General features: G+C 39.3%; 1 protein-coding gene across 1 annotated transcript in view; it reads left to right on the top strand.

Moving 5' to 3' along the window:
* Window positions 1-5,672: 5,672 nt before the first annotated feature.
* LOC139742174 (protein MTSS 2-like) overlaps window positions 5,673-11,350 on the top strand; it is a gene marked incomplete at its 3' end in the record, with an annotated part of 94,808 nt that continues 89,130 nt past the window's right edge. The window contains exon 1 of the mRNA XM_071652748.1: window positions 5,673-6,203. Within this exon, the coding sequence (XP_071508849.1) occupies window positions 6,135-6,203 (69 nt within the window). The remainder of the gene's footprint in view (window positions 6,204-11,350) is intronic.

Genomic DNA, 11,350 nt, shown 5'->3' with positions numbered 1-11,350 from the left:
AGGAAAACAGGATAAAAGATTGAGGAAAAGATAAAAAGATGTCAGAATGTTACGAGTAGGTCGGGTGGGTATTTAAAGTAATATAAAATGACTTATCATATCGATATAAATATCCCTTTCTTATTGGCTGATACTGACCATTAACTGGGATGCACACAAGGGAGTCTGGAAATTTTAGTGAAAGGCAACTTAAAAACTAAAAATTAGAAAACTAAAACTAAAAGCGTTTTGAAATTCGAAACATCATTCACTTTTTTCCAAATAGTGCTTACAGCGCTCTGCATATTTATAGCCTATACAAGGCCATTCATTATACTCGGCCGTTGAAGAGGCCCGTATAACTAGGATTTTTATGGGGGGGGGGGGTTCAGAATTAGAAAAAGTTGACTACTCCCGGGTTTAGTCAGCCAACAAGCAAAAAACAAAAACAAAAACAAAACAAAACAAAACAAAACAACAACAACAACAACAACAACAGTTTGAAAGTTTGAGGAAAATTGGATAATCGATGCAAAAGTTATGAATTTTTGTGATGGAACCGCTGGATGAGGAGACTACTGGAGGTTATGACGTCATGTGGGGACCACAAGAAAATATAAAGGGAATTCTACAAAAATTCACTTTTTCTAGCGTAATGAAAGAGCACTTGACTAACTGCTTCCAAAGAGCAAGGGAATAATTGCTACTCTTGGTATATATGCCAGTATCAAGTTGATGGAATGTGTAATTTTTCATCAACTTTTTGTTGAAATTTTAGAAATGGCTTTTACAAACGAAGATACTTGGAAGATTACGTCTATAGATCTTTTTATACAACTTTTTTGTCTGGTTTAGTGTATAGGCCTTCAAACCGATAGGAAAGACGAACTACACAGGGGCGGATCCAGGAATTCCGTAAAGGGGGGGGGGGGGGCGAAAATTACTTGTGGTGCCACTTCCTTCCGGGTTTCATCGGCTGACAAGTAAAAAAAGGGGGAAGCTTCAACGCAATTTTATGGTACCACTACAATAATAATAATAAAAAAAATGAATGGGGGGTTGGGGCGCACGCGCCGCCCTTCATTTTTCTGTTCATTTCTTTTATTTTGATTAAAAAAATGAAAGGGGAGCACGCGCTCGGTGCGCCCCCGCTGGATCCGCCAGTGAACTATAGAAAACAGTCGGGGATTTAGCAAAGCGACAGGCTGATATAACCACAGCAACAAAAGATTAATGACACCAGTTTTCTTTTTCAACATTAACAAAACAATGAGCTACAAGATGGTGATTAGCAAAGGCCTCTATTCCACTTCGGTAAGAATAAAAGACTCAAGGAGACCTTTATTGTCAGCGTTGGTCTCTAAACTTTTTACACAATATTGAGGAAACAGAGGGGGAAAAAAAATCTGAATTACCTTCTTCCTTATTAAAGGGATGGTACAGTATGGGTGGAGCTGAGAATTGGGCTTTTAACTTTTTGCGAGATACCAAGAAAACACAGAGCATACCATTTTAAGAGGAATTCAAAGTTTATTTGTTGAAAATCGGGTTTGGAATGACTGAAACATCAAAAAACAAAGTAAAACAAAGTGATCGTAAGAAAGTGTGGGTCCCACACTTAATTGGAATCGCTCTTTTTTTGATATCTCAGCCATTTCAAAACCAATTTTCATCAAATAAACATTGAATTCCTCGTAGAATTACATACTCTTTCATATTTCAAAAGAGGTTTCTCATAATGATATCTCACCAATAAATGTTAGAAACCTGAAATTAGGTGTCAACCAAAGCTATATGATCCCTTTAAAGTCCTTCCGTCATACCATGCCTGTGTGTATAAACGTTTTAACAATCAATTAATAACACACAGAAATAACGTTTGAGTACCGAGAAACACATAGGCACCTATACATCCCAAAGTTGAGAAATGGCTGTCAGGTGAGGGAACAATAAGGAAACACAATATTATAGAAAGGAACATTAATACCAATCAATGGACCTATCGTTCATACAAGACACTTCAAATGAATATGAAATGTAATAAATTTAACGTTCAAGAGCTGTAATGGGTTATCCTTGCGAATACATTGCGTCATGTAGGCCTACTTATAGGCCCTACACTTCTCAGATCTTTGCGAAACCGAGTCTTGAAAATCCTTGAAAATCATTTTATGGTTTTTGAGCTATGCATTTTCTGCACCCACTCACCGACGGTGATCAGAATGACCAGGATGATTGTTTTCAGCACCTCGTGGTGATAAGTTCGACATAATCGATATCCAAGAAGATGATCAATTCAGAGTCTATAAGAGATCATAAACTATATAACCTCTGACACTGAGAGAATAATCCTCAAAATCATCATCGCTACAATACTGACGAGTTGTATCCAGGTCAACAAAAAATACGCGCATGAATGTGTTATGACGTATGATCATTACAGAATGATGCGCGTTGGCTTCAAGAGATGTTTTGATTGTGATAGCGCGTGTGACTACTAAGTATCAGTACTGTCAGGTGCATTCGTCTGTGAAAACTTTCCTCTTTCTCACATTAGAATTCGAGGACAATAATAAAGCCAAGACATAGTTCTCAGATGGGCTCAAAATAATTCATCTTCCACCACATTTGGAATTTGTTTGGGCCTTGTGGGAAAAGCGCACCGTAAATAATACTAGTAGTAATAATAATAATAATAACAATAAATATTTCGAAAGGCTTTACCAAAAACCTTGTCTGGCTGACAGATTAGCCAGGATAATGAGTTGTTTTAGAGTAGGGCCTACTGCTGTGAGATCAAAAGTGTAAAATAATTCCGATCGTAAGCATATGACTTCTTCGGTTTCAGGAGTTTGTTTGTTGTTGTTGTTGTTGTTTTTGTCAGTAGTGGTTACATAGGTAAAACGTTACCTGATGTTAGCGATCGTATTTTCCGAAGCTGCATGCGTTTCACTCGATAGCGATCGGTGGATCGGTGGATCGGTAGATGATACTGCTATTATCATGGCCTGATCCTCTGCCGATTATCGCTAATAGATTGGCGGGGGGGGGGGGGGGGGGAAGTACGTATATTATAGCAACCACAATTCGGTATGCTGTAAGGCTGTACTTCCGGCTAACCTTTTTTGTTTATATTTCGCATTTTCGTCGTTACCCGACTAAAATTGTGTAGTGTAGCGTTATTTCACATATTTCTTATGGGTATATTTTTTACAGCAAAAATGACAGTTCTGCAGGCATTTGGGAATTATATTTCCCCTCAACAGAACTTGTATTTCTGTCGGGGAATACAAATTAAATAATAAATACGATGTAAGGAGAAGAATGTTTTTGCAGATTCTGCTCTTTCAACACCCCGCTGTTGTTTCTAGAAGATTATCAAGTCCTTGTCTATAAAATTATATTAATCAGTCAATCAAGTTTCGCTGATAAAGTAAGACTCAAGACTTCAGGTGTTTCAGCAGAATTGACATTGAGACCATTAGTTTTGCAAGTGTTTGTTGCGTTGTACTCTGTCCCCCCCCCCTTTCTTCGATGCTCACTGTATCGCTCTGTTCTTTATCGACGCTTTCGAAAAAAGCGCATGGACCTTTTCTGAATGCTGCCCTCAAGTGTTCGAGAGTTTGCTGACAAATCGTCCGCAGTTTCGTCCACTAAGTGCTACATCGGCATTAGATTAATCATATTTCATACCGGGCATTTATAGTTTTATTCACTATTCTGACCCCACCACAGCAAAAGAAAATAATTCTATGTTGGTTGCCAACAGCTAAGACTGTGGTCTTACTAACAACATTATCTGATTGTCATTTCCAGACACAGAGTCAATCAGGGTCAAAGAACTAAAAGGGCCTGCTGGCATGTTGGATACGAGGCAATTTGCTCCAGATAGCGTGTGACAGAACTAAAGACGATGAGCCATTAATCATGACTATGGAGGGGATATTTCTTTTTTTTTAATTACAATAATCATTCATTCCAAAAAATATTGTTATTTATAGTCCTATAATAGATAATGCTGACGATGGTTATCACAGGAGGATACAAAGGGACAAACAAGTTCGGACTATTTTATGCCCAACATCAAGGTAAATCAAGGTAGAATAATAATTATGTGATACATCACTTTGATTACCAAGGACTGCACAACATGAGGAGCATGTACTATGTATTTCAGCTGTGTAATGTGCCTAACCATAACGCACATTAACAGATACATTTTGCCTCTGAATTCGGAATACACAATCTGTGAAGTGTCGAAAACTCCTTTAACGTGAAGCAGTCCCATACCTACATCCGTCTCTTCCTGGCCAGATGTTACAGAGTGAAGTTTGTAAACCTTCAAACCTTTCACTGGATCCCATGCCATGACAACGAAATTACTATTTCACGTCACTGTCATGGTCTTGCATGCAGGAGACCATGGACCTGACCGGAAATGACAACCCTACACACTAGACCCCTCCTCCCCCCCCCTTTCCTCCAGTCTGACTGCGTAAGGGGATCACTCTCAGACAAGGCGCTGGAAAGAACCCATGTTCCAGTGATCGACACCTCGAAAATAGACCATAACATGCACGTCAAGTTTCCACCAACAGATTGAATGTCACCGTCTCTGAAACATAATAGATCCTATCCTAAATGGCGTATTTTGCTATGGTACCAAATGACATTTTGAATAAGTGCTTCTCACACAAGTTGGAAAATAACAATAAAATGGCACTTTCCTGAAATACAGAATTCAGTTTAACAGATGTCAGATTTACAACTAATTGCATTTAATCTTCAACACACAGTTTACATGTAGAAGTGATCTTCATATCATTCTTTAAGATTTTACCTCCCTAAATGTCAAAAATCTATTTCGTGAGGACAGAAAAACAAAACAAAAACATAACGTTGACGATACCGTGTGTCTAAAAACAGGTCACTTCGAACGCTTTTTTTTTGGGGGGGGGGGGGAGTGTGAGTAGCAATTTTTAGTCCATAATTATTATTATTATTATCATAGCGACACGCTTTGATTTTGCGTTTCTGATGGTTGGTTTGTTACCACGTTGGTAACGTAGTTTTGTCTGCTTTGTGTTTCTATTCTCCCCATTGCCATGTCCAAAAAGTAAGATCATTCTATGAATATTCCTCTCAAATGGATGTTGGGCAGTACTGAGTAGTTATCAGACAGAGGTCTACTGTTAAATATCTTCAGTGTTCTTTTTTTTTTTCTCTCTCTCTCTCTCTTTAAAAATAATGTTGTACATTCACTTAATTCCAGCAATAACGTAATCAGAAGAAAAGGGAACATACGAAAGAATTAAAAAATCATATATAAACGACGGTCATCCCATACATAGTATCATGATTACCCTTGGCAATTGGTTAGTAACAATCCGGATCAGATGAAAAGTTGCGAAATACATGTACTATATTGACATGTTCCCACCTCCCTGCTTTATTGAGCATTTTGCATACTAGTAATAAGCGCATGACGAATGCACCGGTTGAGATCGCGCGCGCAGTCTCCGCCGTGCACGTTACCGTACGTACCACACAGAGTACAGTGCGGCAGGTTCGAACAGCTGTTGTGTAGCCTGGCTAACAGGGCCATCGGGCAAACACACCGCACACAGCATAGCAATGCATGCAGGCAGTAACAATGTAGTACACGTACTCGTATACCAATTTCTAGCCTAGCCCAACGTGTCTATGCTTCATACAGCGCTAGTGAACCCGGTGAGGGACTCCAGTGCGTTTCAAAACCCATGCAAGTGATATTGCAATTACTGGAATTCGGCTGATGGCAAAATCCATGGAGTGTAGGCAACATAAATTTTGAAAAGTAACTTACTGACTGGAAATCCCATCTAATTATTACCGCAGTGTAGTGAGTATATCCAGCGGCCCTCAAAGTCGTGGAGGAGAGGTCCCTTTGGACGTCATCCGGCGCCGTCCTGGTTCGGCCCGTGCCGATCCATCCCCGCTCGGAAGGTTTCTCACGACGTGCCGCGGCGATTCGTACTTCCAACAACGCTACGGACGGGCAAACAATAGGTTTCAGCTCAGACCAGCAGCGTGTCAGTCGGATCACACAGCCGTGTGGACTACCCTGAAGGGATTATTATTTTTCTGTTGTTTTGTGACTGGATAGCATTGTCACCATGGAAGGTAGTGAAAGAGACTGCAGTGTTCTTGGAGGACTGTTCCAAACAGTTGTGAATGATATGAAGGTTAGTATAACCTCCGAGTCCTAAAGTCAAAACTAGAGAATGATAGGTCTAATTGAACTGAAGTGTTACTGTTAGTGTTATAATCCTGCATGGCACTTCAAATTATGAAATCCATACAATACTAATGTTAGTTAGTATCAAAGTTCATTTGAGTTCAGTGTAAAGTTTAGTCTACCCAGACAGCACAAACTACAAATGTAGCTCAACAAAGTATGGTCATACTCATGGTCTGATGTCAGAGACTCCAACCCCAAGCACCTTCTGATCTGGAGATTCTCCCGCCTGAAACCCCTAGCAAACGGGAGACTCCAAGTTGATGTGTGCGAAGCGCGAAGTTTCTATGGTTCTAGATGTTCTCTGGTGCTATCCAAGGCTTATTTTTTCAACATACGATAGCAATAATTAAGAAATCCTTTCCACCAGGAGACACAGAGCCAGGGCGGGAGAAATCAAATCTCAAACGGGAGAACGGGAGATTTTGCAAAAATGGGCTTTCGGCGGGAGATCTCCCGTCGAAAACGGGAGAGTTGGAGTCTCTGTGATGTGATGGTTGGATGTCCAACACATTGACACCCTAATGTTTTTCTATCAATAGAAATAAAATATCTCACGATTTGCCTTAAATTCCAATTTTTACTCACATGTAAAGAAAATACTCTGGATCCACAGGTGCGCATTGAAAATGCGATTTGCAGTACATGCTCCAAGATAACTGCTTCGAACGTATGGGTTGTTTATTTTGACGCGCTGGGTTATGCCTTTAATGCTTTTATATTTCAGATTTTGAAACCGACATCATGAATCATACCCCTACCCTTTTATTGGCAATACATGTGAAATGCACCTAATGCTTTTTCCTATGTGCATCCCCTAGAAAAGTTTTCTGTGGTATAATTGGTTTGCTGTTGATCTTGTTTATTATCGGGTTTTTCATGCTATTGAGTATAGATTGTTAAGAAATTGAAAATTTACTGGTAGCTACTGGCTCACTACCCCCTGCCGGTAGCTGCCTGTACAAGTGATACACTGTAGAGTCTACACTGCGTATGCAGATCATCTGCTGAAATTTGTGGTATTAATGATGTTGTAGCCACTGTACACTGCACTGTAGACTTTATTTTTTTTTTTTTATGGTGCATGATTTGTGTTATTCAAATTTAGTCCTGGAATTACGTCTGGTAGCCTGACATCTTCTATAGCCCGATAATATTTTAAGCAGGCAAATAGACGTACCGACAGCTGACCAAGGATACTCCTTACAATATTCTTTTTTGGAAAAAAAATGATAAAAGGAAAAGAAATTTATAGATAAGTGTTTGGCGTAAATATTCTAAAGAGAATGGAAAACGCCACTAAACACAAAACAACAACAACAACAACAACAATCTAAAGGTAAAACAGATAATCAGAAAATCTAGAATAGCAGACATCCATCCATGGCATTATATTTTGATCCGTAGCTTGAATTAGTAAAATGGATCTTATACTGACTCTTGTACTATGCTTTGTTTCTGATCTGAGCCTCCAGTGGCACGCTTCCTTTGTTGATCCGCACAGATGTCCTGAAAAACTCACAGTCAATGAGTATTGCGTAATCCCATTAATCCTTTTGAATGGCAGTGTTGTGAATGGACAGTCATCTGGAAGCTGCTGCACTGTCACACCTGAGTGGATTTGTCCTTCTCCTGCTGCAGAAGATGGACTTCACAAGTGTAGGGAATTAATGTGATGATAATATGACTTGGAAAAGTCATGGGATAAATTATGGCTCAGTGCATGGGTACTTGAAGGGTTAAAGACCAGCAGGGATGTGGTGGGGGTGGGGCCTTGGATTATTCATGGAGGTAGTCTTTTCTACCTCCATGGATTATTTACTCTCTGACTCTTTTCTTTAATTCTACAATCACTCTCTGATCACACCTTTCATCGTGCAAATCAACCTTCCACTGGTAGTGTGTTTATATACATTGCTGATTCAAATAATTTACATATTTGCTTACTGGTCGGCTGCTTCTAAAGGCAAAACAAGTCCTTGTCTTCCAATTGACTACACATTGTATGACACTTTATATGTGTCTATACTCGCTTTACCATGGTGCAGGAGTGGCCTGCAACTATCAAGAGCTCATACATCATCTTTATACACTGTTCATGCATACAACTTTTTATCATTATATGCATTGATATACACATGGCACAAAATATAGCACCTACATATTGTACATGGACATTTCTTTGCCCTATGAACCGTTGAAGGTTAAGTGGCTGACGTGAGCAACAGCTGGGCCACTCTGAATAACCGGCAACCTTTGTAGACAGCCAACCATCCAAAGTCCGCGGGCCAACAATAGCCGATCACTCCACATGTACTTTTGTGTTTCTACCTGAGCGAGTTTGCAAGTCCTTGTAAGGTTACCTCCAATCCTTCCCTTTGTGTGGGCTTCTGTTTGTGTTTATGATGCTGTCTGGGTTTAGCTGCAACGTGGACACTTGTTTTTCATCACACTCGGGATGATGTGCATGTATTTCAATATAGGCCAACTCTTATATCAAGATTGGCAATGAGGGTATACAGAGGGTCTGTAAATTGCCTCTCTTCAACTGACCTATCAGCATCAAAGTAACGTTCTTAATGTTGGAGACCTTTTGGAGATCATATTGTGGAAATCATAAGAAATAAAGTTACACACACACAAACTATTGTATATCTGCATGTTGGTCATTCAGTAGATTTGCAAACCCTAGTAAAGTAATGTGTGTAAAGTATATGCGAAATGTAGAACGGGCAAATTACCCACCTTGAGTCGACAAAATTGCTCCAAATTGTTGTGCAGGGAGAGGTCTGGGGTTTGCTTTCAAGAAACATTGTGGTCAGACCTTGGAAGTCAGTGTGATGTGCTGTAGAGTCTGTTTGAATTCAGTGTAAAATGCATAATGTACATTACTATGGATTTTATGGAGATCAAATATTTGTCGCTTGATGCCATCATGTGATCAGAATGAACAGAGATGTAATTGTTTGAACTGAACACTCATCATTCTGCCTATGATGCTATTCAATTTTGTGTGGTACTGTAGACTTTCTTATTCCCCCCCCCCCCAAGAAATAAGAGTATTACATGTATACATTTGCAAGGTCTGACCAAGACATTGAGTGATAGGGCAGTGCTCTCAACAGGGCATTTGTAAACATTGACAGTGAAAAACACTACTGTACTCTTTCTTCACATTTTGAATTCTCATTCGAAGCTTCTCATCAAATACTGTACAATGCTGGTGTGTGTATCCTGGGGGGGGGGGGGGGGGGGGGGGGGGGGAAACAAACAATTAAACAAGATCTTAAAAAAGTGTGAATTTTGCCACTTACGATGTTAAAAAAGTGTGAATAATACTTGCTCTTTTTTCTCATTGCTGTAAAATTCCTGACATACAATGTACTATGTAGATCATTTTTTTTTTTTTTTGCTGTGGGTTTTGCAGCCAGTGTAATGGCACAACAAAAACATATTAAATGCTTTATCGATATTTTTTTTCCAGTGGGCCTTTAGTATGGGGTACATGTTTATACTCCCTGTGACTGAACACTAGTTAATCAATGTTTCGACTTTTCATCAAGAATGATAACTTTATCTACCCCAAAATGGGGCTCATGGGAAAAAAAAAAAAAAATCTGTATGATATGCAGTATATTGCAAAGTTGATATTGGGTATCCAGGACAAAGTTCTGTCAAACCTGTCTTAGCGGCCACTTCCGTATGGGGCTGCTAAATGAAAATCCCCCCCCCCCCCAAAAAAAAAAAAAAAAAAAAAAAAATGTTGAAGAACTTGTCTATAATGACCACTTTTTCATCTTCCTTGGATAGCTGTTATAGACAGGTTTGATTGTATCTGGTTCCTTTTCCTTCAGTTTCTATCCCCCAGTAATTATTAGCTGTACTGTATGTGTAATTGTACCAATACCGATATCAATTTCTTCAAGTGCATAATCACTGGAATACAATGCCCTTTAATGTCTTTCCCAGTACCGGTAGTGAATTTCATGTTAAATTGCCAAAGACAATTTACAGCATGTACACTGTATTACATTGTATTCTTCATACAGTTTTAGCATTTTTCTTGTAACTTGTTGAGTTCAGGTGAAAAGTGTTCTATGCCTGTCATTGTTGTCGTGTCAAACGTAATCATTGTGGAATTTCCGCTATCTTGATTCTTCTAGGAAAAGGGAATTCCCAAGTTATAGATAAATGTCTTCATTCTTCTAAGAGCTACCAAACTGTATGGATCATCTAACTCCTTCTGCTTTGTGTGAAAAAAAAGAAACTTGTATCCATGTCAGGAGTCCTTCAATTTGTCTTTTTTCGGAAAAGTTTATAGACGTACATTGTAATGATAACTGTGTTAATAGCCGTGAAACTACATTAACTGCATTTTAGCGTTTGCAAGCAAGGATGTCTGTTGACGTGTGTGTGTGTTGGTTCCGTTTGAATAATGCACCCACGTGTGGGCAAAAGTCAACAATGCAATCCAACGTGTGGCGATAACTTCTGTGTCATATGCTGTGTGTACATAACCTTTGTAGGCTAGGTGTGTTGGAACGGTAATGTGTTCATATTCTGCTAACAACAAACATAGCAAATGATTGATTGTTCAGGAATAAAGGTGTACAAGGTACACGTACAGTTGTACATTGTACACGTGTTCCTTGGAATGCCGGGTCACTGTGCCAGTCAATGGATGCTAGACTTACATTATTGTAGACTGCAGATGTTGAAGTCCATCCAGAACCTTCTCAGACATAACAGATTTTATTAATTTACTACTGTATACGCTATAATTTTCGCGTACATAAATTTTCGCGAATTGCCGCTGTCACAAATTTTCGCGAGTGGTTAAATTCGCGACTGGGGGACCAGAGAAAATATGAAGTGGCAAAGAAAGTGTGAATTTTCAACTTACTAGCATATAAGAATGATACTAGTTATACACTGCATGAAAAAGACTTGCCAAAATCTGCGAACTAGTAAGTTAGAATTCAACATTTTTGAAGTGGTAAAGTCCATCGCGCTAGTATTTCTGACGAGTAGTCAGTCCCCTTGCGATAATGGATTGGCTCTCTACAGTATTCGTAAGTAACGCTAGACGTGGAC

This window comes from Diadema antillarum, unplaced genomic scaffold (genome assembly GCF_040938485.1).
Source record: "Diadema antillarum isolate AM-2024a unplaced genomic scaffold, OU_Dant_1.0 seq00000981_RagTag, whole genome shotgun sequence".
NCBI lineage: Eukaryota > Metazoa > Echinodermata > Echinoidea > Diadematoida > Diadematidae > Diadema > Diadema antillarum.
The sequence above is the reverse complement of the archived record's forward strand: the minus strand, read 5'-3'. Positions and strand labels throughout refer to the sequence as shown.